We start from the raw sequence: 14,575 nt of genomic DNA, 5'->3' as shown, positions 1-14,575 counted from the left end.
CAGCAAGAAATATAATATTGGTTGATATATTAAGGAAATTGTTGGTTGGTTCCCTTATGCTTAAATTCAAATAATATGATTTGAGCTTTATAACACAAGGGAACCAATTGATACAAATGTCTGTTATTATCCTGCAATCTTGTTTAATCTAAATAATTAAAGGTTTAAAAATACACCTCATTTTAAAAATAACTTTATTAAAAAATCTATTACTAATAAAATTACATAATATCTATTTGTATTATTTTTTAGTGTGTGGAAAACGTTATAACAATCAGTTACATCGTTGATGAAAGTTGGATCTTTTCATCTCTCATACGTCATCACTAGTATTTATTTTTATAGTAGAGATACAAATTAAAAAAACTAGAACATAATGCTATATTCACTTAATTGATATTTTCCTCAGCCTCTAGTTCAAAAATCCAGATTCGCATTGAAACCATCAATATCATCTTGTACGTTGGTGTCAGAGGAAAATTGTTTGTAAAATTCCTTCGCATCTGATGGGATTAAACTCATGATTGACTTGAGATCTTTTAACTTAGGCAATGAAATCCCTTTTCCATTGGGCCATAGGAGTGGTAAATTTTCTGCTAATCGCAAGTAGCACGTATTAGCTCCTACCTTCTTCTTTTTCTTTATATCAATTTCTTGTTGCAGTCCACCTAGACTTGTCCTTACAAATATTGAGAAAGGTTTATCTTTAAAGATTTCAATTTCTCTGAACTTAAGCCATCCAACTTTTATTCCATCTACATCTTCTTTCCTGTTTGTTATTTTCTTTTCTAAATCTGATGTGCTAAAGAAGTCCTCTTTTTCCATTCTTGTTACAATAAACTTGTTCTTTCTCCTACAATTCTCCATCACACTTATGTAATCTGAATCTGTGTACATTCTCTGTTGTGTCTTCAAGTGGCACTCGACATCCCCAAACTCTGCGTCATTGGGAAGGTAAGAATGCCCTGGAATCATGTACCTTAAGACAATGTTTTCCAAGGTCGGGTGTAAGCTAAGGACATGTTTGAGGAGGAGAACTATTTTTATGCTCCTGTTCTGCCCCCCACATGAATCGGACCACAAGGTCAATTCCTTAATTCCAGGACAATTTTCCAAAATATGCCTCTTCAAACAAGAGCCAACCTCTTGAGTACCTCGGCCAGCAGTATTCTCCAGCCAAACATTAAAATGACCTTTACCAGTTTTCCCCGAATGAATACCCAGATTATAAAGCATGATTTGTCGTTTATAGTAAATGACATTTGTCGGCAGACGAGGTAATGGTAGGGTTTTTTGAAGATCAAAAGACAGCGTTTGTTTTGATTCAACAGTTTTTTGCCGTTAGTAAGTCGTCCTTGAACTGAGCTCTTACTTCTTCGACTAATTTCAGATGAGCCTCATGTTTTATTTTAATTTCATCTCTCTCTATATCACTGGTAGTTGAATTTTCCAGGGCATGTAGTGTGTCACAGGTACTGCAGGTGTCTTTCTGAAGTGGTTTCCGTTTTAGGTTAAAATCTGCATAAAATATTTGATTATATTTTGATTGGGACACAGGATGCTCTACTTCAGCCTTGTACAAACTGTACATACGTGGCAATGTCATATCAGGGGGTAACCAGCATGATTCTGTTGTCGTTCTACAGTAGTGGGACTTGTATGCTGGAATTCTTTTAATGTGGTTTCGGACTTCTTCAATCCGTTTGTCTTCAATCTTGTTACTGCCACCACATTTCCCCCTTTCATCTTTCACATTATCGTTTTTAAAGCTTTTTAAGAGCTGTATTAATTCTTTTTGTGGACACTCTTAAGGTTTGTACGTACATATTCCTGCAAATAACAGTATTGTTAATTGTATATTTCCTTGTAAACTGTCTTTTAGATAGTTGTACTGTTGGTCTTTTTGTTTTTTCTTCCTGTACTGATGCACAAATAAACATGTTTTGGGCATTATAGTCCCCCAAATCATAAAATTTCTTAAAAGTGCTTTTTCTTACTTCAAGTGACACTTTCTCATTACACTTGCAAGCACAATGAAAATCCCTGAAGTTTTTAGGGTACACAACTTTTCCTGTTTGAGAAATGTATTTTTTATTACTATTTTTCCTTTTTTTTCTGATATCTCTAGATTGATGTGCATACTTTCTCTTCCTACCTTTCTTTGGTCTTCCTGAACTGTCAATTTCTTCAAAATCAGAACCACTAGAAGAGCTATCATCTGTTATGCTAGGCGTTTCGTCTACTACTTCTGCTCTGTTGTTATCAATCTGGGGTTCAGCAATTACTTCGACTACTTGATCCTCAATGTTCGGTTCTTCAGTATTTAGTTCACCAACATTAATTAAATTATTTTGATTTCCAGTAATTAGTGGGTCATCATCTTGCATACTCTGAAAAAAAAAAACAGATTATTAGCTTCAGGGTCATAATAGGCAGTTTGCTAGTCTAATGGTTAGTGTCTTGGACTTAAGTTTAAGAGATCATGGATTTAATTACTTGGATGCTCAATCACATGCTGGGAGAATGAATGAGTTTTCTTTAAACACATTTCAGTAAAACTTGAGTAAAAATATTACTTGGGTATAAAGTATACTTTAATAAATATTCATTTTCAACCATTTATTTTAGACATAACATCTTTAAAATAAAAATCTTTAGTTGAGTTAGTAGTACAGCCGACTGATTTTCTGGTTATGATCTATTCATAAAATACAACATTGACAGTACCATAGCCTAAGAGCCGGAGCAAAGATATGTTACAAACGATCAATAATTTTAAGACATTAAGAGATCTCTACCAGATAACTGGAAGATTTTTTACGGACCTGAAAAGAATTTATGTATGTTAAAATTTGTATTCCTTTTTCTTACCTCATGCTCTTCCATTTCCAGATGAGGAACAATATGAAAAGAGTTAAGATCATCTGGTGCATGGTTAGTTCCATTTTCTACCATCATTCTTCCAATATTATCTGTAATTTCAATAGCACCAGATAATTGAACACTATCACCATCATCTAATATTGAATCTGTTAGACTAGGTTCTTGTGATTTGCTGGTATCAAATGAAATATTTGGAAAGTCGTACACAATTTCCATTTTTGAAATATCCAGGTAGCTTGTATCCTAGAACAGAACATAAAGTTGTAAATTGAAGTAGTTCAGATTAAAAGAAGTATTTTGTCATTTTTGGCATAATTTCTAAATAAGATAGTCATGAACATGAATAGTAGCTTACCAATCCTAATTATAATAATATAACCTAACAGCTTTGCACGCTGACAATCGAAAAAATTAGCAAATAGGCGATATTTTGAAACCTTTTATTTAGTATTTAATTTAGGCCTAGTATTGAACTAAAAAATCCAATACCAAACAAAAAGTTTGGTAACTATGCAGCAGTTGGTACTTGTGGAAAAATATATATTTTTAAACATTTTTCCATGTAAAATTACTTGCTGAACACGATTATAATGGTCTTTTTTGTCGGAAACGCTGTTAAATTCACTTAAATGCTACTTAAAGTACAGATTTCAATGATTGTAATCTGCTGCCTTGGAACATTTAACGACTTTTCCGACAAAAAAGACCGTCATATTCATGTTCAGCAAGTAATTTTACATGGAAATTAGTAAAAAATATTGATTTTTCCACAAGTACCAACTGCTGCATATATACCAAAAGTTCATAAATAAAGGCTAGGCCAGTTTTTGGTACGTAATACTGCAAGTAATGTGTAGAAAAAATCTTTCTGCCATTAACACCACTACCCTAAACTTTTGCCAGTTTGTTAGCTATTGTTATAGGCTAGGTTATGTTCGAAATAAATTTGTATCTGTCCTTCAGATAAGTTTATACCAAATCTAAAACTTACCAAATCAGGCATGTTATTTTCCAACATTTCATTGAGATCTACACCGTTTTCTCCTTCATTCTGTGTAGGTTTATGTGATATAGGACTATCATTGCAGACATAGCTATGCTCTTGTTGTATATTTGTCGACTCCTGAAACAAAGGCAATTAATTATTTATTTTACTGGAAAATATTAATTTCATCTTATTTTAATGTATATTTATTATTATTACAATATTTCATTATAAATATAAGTAATTATTAGTCAAGGCTCAAAAACCTATTATTTAACCTAAAAATTATGTGCTTACCTGATCAGTTTCCAATAACGTAGGCTCATGATCTGGTTCAGAAGAATCAGGGGTTTGAACTTTTGCCATTTCCATAATTAACAAAGTTCTTCTCTTTATATCCATTTTGTAACACTTAGACACAATACAGACATAAAACAATCATTTATGTTACTCTATTATTATTGTATTGCAAGCAGGTTTATCTAACTTCAAACTTGGTTCCTGTATGCAAAACAGCTGATCAAGATGAAGACTACACAACAAAGAGAATCAAGTTGGTTGGTTCTGTTATGCATATTACAAAACCAGTCTCTGAATTTTGAAACAAAGAACCAAGCCACTTGGTTCCCTTATTCATAATATTGAATCCGACATACAGCATTTGATGTTTTTTCATGATTTTTTTTTGCATTTGTAGTTTCAAAGCCAGTTAAAGTAAAAAAAATCAGGGTATAAATTCTTTCAAGCTCTTCAAGATGGCGGTGATATCTCAATTTCCCAAAAATTGTTGGTTGGTTCCATTATGCATATATAGGTCCAAGTAGGAAACATTAAATTTATTTTAAATGAAAAACTCTTCATGTCTTGTTTGATTACAAGTTGGTGTGCATCAACATTTTCTACGTTTTAATGTATTTAGTTTTCATTTACACTGTCATCGATCTTATTAATGCCTTTAATAGGGGGTTCAATGTTTGCCCGACATACTGTTTTTTTTCAGAAAAAATTAAGTTTGGTGTCACAGTTGATATTTCCTTTGATAGCATATACTTCTTTGGTTATAATACTTTTGACATATTTCCTTGTTGACATGATCTTACAGGTTCCACAACGAGGTTTTAAGCAAGGTTTACAACCAAAAGGCCGTGATTCCTTATTTACCTTCATAACCCTTCGTACCTAACATCTGTTTAATATTGGTTGACTTTTTAAATGCAACTCGCAGATTTTAAAAATACAGGTAGATCTTTGTAAAACGGGATACTTGTATACCTATAATTATATGACATTTTTGTTTGAAATGATGAATGTTTAAAAACATACAAAAGTTTGTGACACATACGTGGTGAGTTTTAAATGTCTTTCTCTTGTACTTTTTTCATGTTTCTTCATATAGCGATTCTGGACTCCGCTGATTAATTATTGTTGAGTAGAAACTATTTTACTTTATTTTATTCATACTACCAGCACATTTATACTAAATAATTACTTAAATCAAACGCATTATATTTTACTAACAGATTAAATTTAGCTAAGTTATTTAAAGTAGCCTCCGATCTCTTAATAGTGGCATATCTTGTCCACAAAGTACTGAATTATGTAGTTTAAGCTATTGTGAAGGGAAAAAACGTAGAAGTACATGTAATAAAGTAATTTTTTATCCAATTTGAATAACATTTGTTCAAACGTTTAAGGCAATTTTTCACTCCCGTAAGTAGTAACCCCCTACGTAATTAAGTAAGTACATAGTACATACCAAAAATCAAGAACATTAAAGATCTTTTTCATCTTGCATTGTTTTTCATAGGAGATTCAGAAGGTAATAGGAGGAGCATATATCCCAGCCGGAACATCCCTAAAGACGATGGAACACTTCTACCAGATGTCAGTTACAGGTAACCCCTCTGCCCACACACAGTGATTGGTTCCAAAAAACAGTACCAATTCTTACCATAGTTTTTGATGGGTTAATTTCTGGTGAACTGAAATTAAATTCAGGTGACCGAAGGTGCTACCAGGAACGTCCTATAGGACAGTAATAGCCTCAACAGTCCATTACGTTACAAACAATTATTTTGGTTTATTGTGTGGATTTCGAAGCCACATTAGTAACAATATCCCTCTGCTCTCTGATAAGGAATACATACACTAATTCTTGATTTTAATTCGTGTTTCTTTTAAAGTATTATGGTCGTGAATTTCCTTCTCATTAATAGATCCAAATCCTGATAGTACTGGAGTTATGCTGTTGACAATACAAGTGTCGAATCTTTTTTCTGAGGTAGAATATTTTTAAGGTTAGAGCCTTTTCAGTTTCTCCGTTTAAAGAACGCCACTATTCACTCGTCCACTGATATCTGGAAACAAACGGGGTTTAAAAATAGAAAACAATGTATCTAACACATATTCTAAAGTAGGACAATAATTAGTATAAGGAAAACTATTAAAAAACGCCAACATCAACTTACCTTTATTTTTTTCATTATATACTGCACAATTCACTAGCGTTGTAATTTTATTTATACTTTATTCTTTTACACAAATGTATCAAATTTTCACTTTGCATGGTTACTACTCTGAACTAGTCTCCAGACTGTCGTACTCTGAGCAAGGCCAGCGATAAGACATTGATAGCTGTTCTAAGGTACCACAATCCTGACGCTTATCTAATATTTAGAGCAAAAGTAAGTGACTAGATTAGATAAGCTTGGCAAAACTGGTCAATTTTTATTGTATGAATACCCTTTACTGTTGTTAGTGTTTTTTATTTAATAATTTTTATGGGTACAATTATTTATTATTAATATTAATTTCTAGTGATTCATATTGTTATTATCCTTGTTATAATCGTTAATCGTTCCATTCTTTTTGTTTTAATTTAGTATAATGCCACAAGTCCACAGTATCAATTGAAACAAGTACAATGTAGACTGATTTAGTTTACGAGTAAAGTACTGTCTAGCCATCGGTACTGGAAAATGATGGCTAGGGATATTTCATGTACTTTATCGTACTTTTGTAACAAGTAGAGAATAAATCATAGTTTCACTCAGATAAAGTAACTTCAGGAACTCCATATCATAATAATGATTTTGTCCACATTAAATAAAATCACATCTAAAACATTTGAAAACTCAGAATATGTTCTCTTCTCCTGATTGAAATGCTTTATTTCTCTATAATATGACAATAAGTAATTTTACAAAACAAAAAATACTGTTTTTAAAGTATAGTTTTTCAAAATGTCACCATTTTGTTTATATCATTGTTAGGGAGCTTTAATTTTCACTGAATATTAAAAAAAAACTACTTTATTAATTGTGTAGAGTTTGAACATGTTTGGTGCATAAATGGACAAGTAATATAAAATCAAACGTTTAAACCTCTTCATGGGACACTCTGTACTTCATTGTAAAGTGATCTAACACTGAAGCTTTGAGTTCAACCAGAAATTTATCTTAAAGACAAATATACATAGTAACTTAGCGCCTTCAAATAGAGTTTGACTATTTAATATGCGTAACTGTCTCGTAATCGCGGTTTATAGTGTGCAGGCACTTTGAAATCTTTTATCTTTTACAGCGCCGCCTGGTGGCGAGTTAAATCAATGAGCATAGCATATAAACATTCTCCGTAGATATATACGTATTACCTACATACAAATTTTCATAATGATGGCTCAAATAGTTTACGATTCTATAAAGAACATAAAGACAAACATTAATTTATATTATATTTATTTATTTACATTATTATATTGACCATGACCACTTTAAATGACATTCTTATCATTTCCAAATTCAGCAGGAATAATTATTTTTTCTTAAAAATATACTAGGTTCTCAATTATCTATATGTCATTTTTAAACGTACATTATACAGTTACCACATATTTCTCAGGAACGACCAAAGCTGTGCTCTAGGATCTCAGTAATCTTTGTAGTGTGTATTATCGAAATTTGCTCAATGACTTATTTTAATATGTAACACTAAGTGGCTCTCGGCGAAACTTATTGATTTAGCTGAACAGCTGGCGAGCTAGTTTCGTATTTTACTTTCATAAGTTTCTTAATACAAGCAAGTAACTCATTCAGATCTGAGCCGTTTGTAACTTTCTACAGTTCCAGACAACTTTTACTGTATATTAACATTAACTTAAACTGACTTTTTATTTGTATATCTCCTTTATTAAAGATTATTTCACTTCCAATGGTCGTAATACAGACAAACACATGATTCGATTTTACTTGTTTTACGACACATTTGATTGAGAACAGTTTAAACTATTTTATACGGTTTGGTTTTTAATTCTTAAAAAAAAAAACTATTAGCTAACTACTGATACATATATAGTAAATACCTCTAACAAGTTTTACTCAATTTACTTTCCGTTACAAAATGTATGTACACAAGTGTAAAATATTAGTGCAGTCATTGAAGCGAAAAATACGGCCGAATTTTTTTACTGTGAACCGATTTGCATGAAATTTTGGAATTAGGCTCATCTTACCCTTAACTTCAAAAGTGAAAATGATCTGAACTCCGCCTATTATTTTTAAGGGGTGTAAAACAACCCCTTAATGGAAAAATCGACATTTAGCCATTTTATCGCTAGAAAACATGTTTAATAGTAATTGGTGAAATTTTAAAAGTGTTTTCTAACACAATTACCTCATATTAAAATCATTTTCAACCCCTTGAACATCTTACAACCCTTTGCAAACAACCCCTAAATTGAAAAAAATCACAAAAAAATACTTTGGTATGATATAAAAAGATGTAAAGTATAGAGTTAGTAATATTTTATATTTTCTATAATAATTATCAAATTTTTAACCCCCTTTCAACCCTTGAAAACTACCCCTTGATAAAAAAATTGTTTAAAAAGTTTTTTTTGATAAAATGAAAAGGATTTAAAATATTATTCCACACTCTCGAAAAATGATTATCATATTCTTAAGCTTTTCTACCCTTAAAAGTACCCTTAAATTAAAACAGTAAATATATATGATTACATATTATTTAAAAATAATTTAATTTAGAGTAAAAAATTGCCATTTATTGGATAAAATATTTACAAATTATACAAAATTCACTCAAATGTGTTATATATACATATAAGAAAGTTGGTATGTACTCATGCCTACGTTTCCAAAATATATGAGCCATATTATGTACACGTTACAATAGTTTTGGGTCTCTATTATACTGCGTACTTTCACATTGCTCCAAATATTCACAGTCCGAAATTTTTTAGTTACTAAGTAGAAAAAAATATGATAAGTATTTTGACCATAACTCCTTCAATTTTCATGCTATCACAATTTATAAAAAACCATTGTAAAGGTAATTAAGAAGAGCTACAACATCCTTCATTGCAATATATAGTAAAAAAACCTTTTTTCTCAAACAGTGAAGGGTTAAAGGGCTTAAGAGAGGCTGTGATTGCGCTGCCACGCGCTCTTTAAACAATCATATTTCCGTCAATTTTTGTTTTTACAGAAAAATAAAAAAATCCAAATTGTTTTTCAGAAATATACCTACATTTTTCATACCTACACTTTTATTCGTTCATGTCGTCATTTTTGAGATATTATGAAAAAAGGTGGTTTTTTAAAAATGTGAAATTTTTTTTAATCGTGACTTTTTTGAAAAATATGTGTCCTGAAGCATCCAAACTGATACAATCTATTAAACTCTTCATAATAAAGTTGATTCTAGGCGGAATACGATTAATTTTAATTTTGGTGGAAATGGCACTTATGAAACCCATTGATTTAGAAGAAAAAAACATTAGATGCTCCTCATATTTGCAATACAGCTCACTTATTTTAAGTGCAAAAGACTTTTAATAGTAGTGCTCATTTTAAAGCTTATTTCAAGCACTATAAAACTCTTTTTTATTAGAATGCCTAAAATGCATCTGCTCGCCGCTAGATGGCATTGACCACATCGATAAAATTTCAGACTAAATACAAAACTGCTTTGATTTTTAATATCTAGCTTAATATTGCACTTAGAATACTTTATAAAAAACAAAATTGTTCATTGTTTTACCTGCTACAATTGTGTTTTTTATAAAATTTTCGATTAAAACGTATATTTTTTGAGATATTTGCAAAAAACCGATGAAAAACGTGAAACAATTGCGAATTTTCAATTGCCAATAACTTGAAAAGTATTGGATTTTTCGAAAAAAACGTTATAGATAATTTTTTGCTTAAAATTAGGCCTTCTACCGATATCCGAGGTTATTTTGAAAAAAAAATTCCCTCCCGAGAAGGTGGTGGCAACCACCCCCAGGGTGGTTGCGGAGTTCAAATCATTTTCACTTTTGAAGTTAAGGGTAAGATGAACCTAATTCCAAAATGTTATGCAATTCGTGTTCACAGTAAAAAAATTCGGACCAACAATGCTTCAATGACTGCACTATATATATTTCTCTCGAATACGTTATTTGGAATAATAATATAGAATCTTAGGTTTAATCATTCAGAATATCTCCTTTCGAACCATTTGTGCTTTGTGCAGTGCTGACACGTATGTCTTATAGTAATTTTGTGATTTGTATTCATAGACGACTGCATAATGATGCATAGCCTACTCATCAAATGTTTTTGTCTAATGTAAAATAAAAATTACGAGAACATCAAAGTTGTGTACGCTTTCTATTTTAAAAATAGTACAAATTACTATATTTTATTTCAATATACTCTGTATACTCAGTAAATTTTAATATTAATGTATGTATATTAATATGAAATTAAAGCTTACTAATTATAATTATTATGAAGCTTATTTATAAAAAGTAACATGGTGAATTTCCCCAGGAGGACTGGATAGGTTGTTTTCGGCGGTTTGTGGAACTGCTGAAATCACAGACTGGTAGGCGTCATGTTGTGCTTCCGGGGTGCGCAAAAGGCCCTTCAGGCTTAAGTGCACGGCAGTAGGCCACCCTATAGAAGAAGAAGAACGTAGTCGACGTAATGTCCGTCAGTTCGAATGCACGTCTCGGATCCTGCACCACACAGTTCAACATACTTGCAGATATGTAGCAAAGTATTATGTAATTGCGTTCTTCCATTGGCACATATTTTGCAGTTGGAGTACATAGCCACACTCTGATAGGTCGCGGGATCTGGGAGGCCGAGGAGCAATGAGTTATGATCAGGAAAAACACACGTCGAATCTTTGGAAGAGATTATTCGAATTATTAGTTCTAGATTGAATAATATTTGAGAAAATTGGTTTAAAATGTATTTTTTATTTTCACAGCCAACAGCAATGCGTGCTGTGAACCTTTCTTAAAAAAAGAAAAGGTTCTTCAAACACAAAAGTTTACGTTAATCAGTCATTATTAAGTCATTGTTGTGTATGTAGAGCACATTTAATGATATTGAGTGTAATAGTTTGTGTGCACTATTGTAACAATGTTAGTGTTGCTCTGTCCAGGGATAATGAAGCACTACAAGTTTGACTCGGCAGAAGACAACAAGAAGGCATACGGAAGCGAAGAACCCCCGTCATACACCGACGATTTCAAGAAAATCACCGCCCCCACTCTTCTCTGGTCTTCTGACGTAGATCAGATAGTGATGACGAAGGTATTGTGTTGCTTAGTTTCCATTTTCAGCTTGGTTGGGTCTCAAATCCATTGGTCAAAATTCATTATATGTATTAAAAGCCGTAGTAGTCAACATTTAAGTCATAGTTGACTTCCTCCCCTGTCTTTAACCCGCTACTCAGGCGTTAAAGCATCAGAGAAATTGTTCGGTTCATCAAATTTTAATACCCCAATTTTGAGGTAACTACAGTAAACAAGCTATGTACATGGGCGATGTAATAATACCCGTGGCGTAAAATCATATTAGTCTTTTGGTTGGCAATTATATAATGTAAAGTAAAAGTAAAAATATATGTAAGTATACCTCTGATGTACAAGCGACAAGAAATCTCATTTTAAACGTACAATTAGTTTTATAATCATCCACTAACTTGCTGATTCTCCTACGGTTAATGATCAGCTATAGCGTGGTCTTCAAGATTAATGCCAGAAACTCCTCAATGTTATAAAATATTTATAAAATTAAAAAGAGTTTCAAAAGGGGTTTTAACGCCATGGGCTTAGGGCAATTTGTTTATGTCATTAACAAATCCCTCAGTGGTATATAAACACTTGAAATTTTCATGAATTTCCGTTCTGTGTCTACCAATTTAGGATTACCTCTGCCTTTAGCCTCATACATGTATATATGTATTTGGGTTACTTGTATCCAAGAAGTAGAGGAACGGCACAGCAATGTTAGTACAGGATTCCTTTCAAAACTATTCAAATAGTGCAATTATGAAAACTCTCCACAACTGTTCTTAGTTTTAAGGTTGGCGTAAATATAGGCAAATCGTTATCAGAACCTGACTAGAAAAATAATTAGTTAAGGATCTCAAACGTAAATAACTGAAGATAATTCGGAATAAACCTGGCCCATCGTTCCTGATCATGAGCGCAAAGCAAATTAATAACAACTTTGAAAGGAATTAGATTTAGGGTATTGAAGTAATTGACGCAGTTTTTGGCCCCAAAAAGCATGTTGTTACAAAACCGATGTTTATTTACTACTGGAACTGAGTTTTATCATTCCGCGAACTGAACAAGTATTCTGTGCAGAAGTGACGACCATGAGTGATTAACATCCATCAGGAATAGATTGGATAAAGTAGTGCGTTCTGTGGATCACCATATGTCTAGGTTAAGTTGCCTGATTTATCAGGAATAGATACGATAAAATTGTGCGTTCTGTGGATCACTATATCTAAGTTAAGTTGACTGATCGATCAGGAATAGATTAGATAAAATTGTGCGTTCTGTGGATCACTATATCTAAGTTGAGTTAACTGATCGAGCAGGAATAGATTAGATAAAATTGTGCGTTCTGTGGATCACTATATCTAAGTTGAGTTAACTGATCGATCAGGAATAGATTAGATAAAATTGTGCGTTCTGTGGATCACTATATCTAAGTTGAGTTAACTGATCGATCAGGAATAGATTGGATAAAGTTGTGCGGTCTGTGAATCACCATATTTAAGTTGAATTGATTGATGAAATTGCTTATTTAACCATTAAGTATATTTAAAAATTCATTCAAAACAGAATTTTGATTAAGAATGGCTAACATATAATACTCCAAAAGTAATTATTAACATTAGAAAAAGTTCAGTAGTCGAAAAAATATTTATCCACTCACGAAATATATTCTGGGACTCGGGATGTTAAGAAATACAAGGCAAATGCCAGCAACATTCTACCATTTACTTAAATTTCTGTATTTACTGTTTATTTTAAAAACAAGTGGAGTAGTTTATAAACGCAACACGTAAAAGAGTTTGGCCAAACTGTCCAATTCAGATTATTTCGTTGTAATATTAATCAATAATCATTATTTATTTTAGTGTATTAATCGTGTTTGAATTGTGTTAAGGATGTTGACGACCTGGTCGCCCTCCTGCCCAACCTCGTGGCTGACAATAGACTTCAAGACATTGATTGTTTCGATCACATCGCTTTTCTCTTCCCTCGCCAGAAAAGCTGTATCGCTGAGCGAGCTAAATTCTACAGCAGCGTATTGGAGGCTATTCAAAAGCTGGATGAAAAATAACCACATTTTTCATAAATAAAACTTGAATATTCTTCTCAATATCTTTATGTTGTCTTTATATTTTTGTGGTTTCCTTTCTTTGACATATCAATTATCAATAACCTTCCCCCTGTATATATAAATGTTGAGCTTCAGTAACACCGATATTATTATAGATTATTATGGGCAGTCCAGTAACAAGCGAAACTAATAATTTCCAATTTCTTGGAATATACGTACAAATGATCATATTTTAGATAGTTAGAAAATGTGAGTTTAAGTGAACCTGAATCAATCTACTGAATCAATCCTTATATACCAAAATTATGTAGAGTTCGTAACATTAATATAAGAAGAATAAAATGATCTTAGTTTTGTTTTGCATGTGATATAATTACATTAATTTAAATTGAAATAGTTCCACTCTAGTAACTTTTTAATAATGTCCACATTATAGGTAAAAAAAAAAAACTAAATAAGTAGGCCTACATCTTTATACTAATGCAGAATGTATTATAATGAAGCTGTGTATGTCAGAATAGCGTATGTCACTTTGTACAGATTTTAGGATACATTAAAATTAGTGAGTTTGTTTTCAAACGTTCAGTACAGTACTAACATGGGGGTGTACACTCAGTATATTTTAACGTGTGTCACTGTGTAGACGCTGATGAGTTAAGCTACACTGACGTTAAGTTTGTAACCTAACTTGGAATGTAACGTGCATTTGTATAGACTAACGCTGTGTTAAAACACTAACGCGGAGTGTATAGTTTCTTCAACAGTTATAGTGGCTTTTTCAGGGTGTTTGAAAAAGAACTCCCTAGTTTAAAGTATGCATTTAATGGGGAAACTAATAAAAAATTAAATCAATGAGTACATGACATATCATGAAAGAGAATTTCTTCAAGTTTTGTTAGTAGACTTCAATGTGGAATTCATTTCTTACCCTGCACACGATATTCCACTTCTCGCTGTGTATTTACCAACATTTTAGGGTTAACTGTCCCAACCGCCGCGAGGAATCTTACCCGTACACGATCGATGTCTCTGATATTTTCACTGTACACAC

At 32.1% G+C, this 14,575-nt stretch overlaps 2 protein-coding genes across 5 annotated transcripts in view; one reads left to right on the top strand and one right to left on the bottom strand.

Moving 5' to 3' along the window:
- Positions 1–13,565, top strand: part of LOC124357997 (lipase 1-like) — a 39,515-nt gene extending 25,950 nt beyond the window's left edge. For all 4 annotated transcript variants that reach the window (XM_046810202.1, XM_046810203.1, XM_046810205.1 and 1 more), the window contains 3 exons: positions 5,676–5,763; positions 11,321–11,472; positions 13,348–13,565. In XM_046810202.1, the coding sequence (XP_046666158.1) occupies positions 5,676–5,763; positions 11,321–11,345 (113 nt within the window). In that variant the 3' untranslated portion in view covers positions 11,346–11,472; positions 13,348–13,565. The remainder of the gene's footprint in view (positions 1–5,675; positions 5,764–11,320; positions 11,473–13,347) is intronic.
- Positions 2,403–4,584, bottom strand: LOC124357999. Its single transcript, XM_046810206.1, has 3 exons — positions 4,166–4,584; positions 3,875–4,006; positions 2,403–3,126 (listed from the first exon to the last, which is right to left on the bottom strand). The coding sequence occupies exons 1-3, from the start codon at positions 4,268–4,270 to the stop codon at positions 2,818–2,820; spliced, it is 546 nt and encodes a 181-aa protein (XP_046666162.1). The 5' UTR covers positions 4,271–4,584; the 3' UTR covers positions 2,403–2,817.
- Positions 13,566–14,575: the final 1,010 nt, after the last annotated feature.

The sequence above is a fragment of the Homalodisca vitripennis genome, chromosome 3 (assembly GCF_021130785.1).
Source record: "Homalodisca vitripennis isolate AUS2020 chromosome 3, UT_GWSS_2.1, whole genome shotgun sequence".
Lineage (NCBI taxonomy): Eukaryota > Metazoa > Arthropoda > Insecta > Hemiptera > Cicadellidae > Homalodisca > Homalodisca vitripennis.
This window is presented reverse-complemented; position numbering and strand designations above follow the sequence as displayed.

Bases quoted from the DNA above. Each gene is read 5' to 3' on its own strand.
- LOC124357999 (XM_046810206.1), bottom strand. From the start codon at position 4,270: ATGGATATAAAGAGAAGAACTTTGTTAATTATGGAAATGGCAAAAGTT. The intron at 4,007-4,165 runs GTAAGCACATAA...CCTTTGTTTCAG, and splicing joins CGTTATTGGAAACTGATCAG to GAGTCGACAAATATACAACA. The intron at 3,127-3,874 runs GTAAGTTTTAGA...GTTCTGTTCTAG, and splicing joins AAAATAACATGCCTGATTTG to GATACAAGCTACCTGGATAT.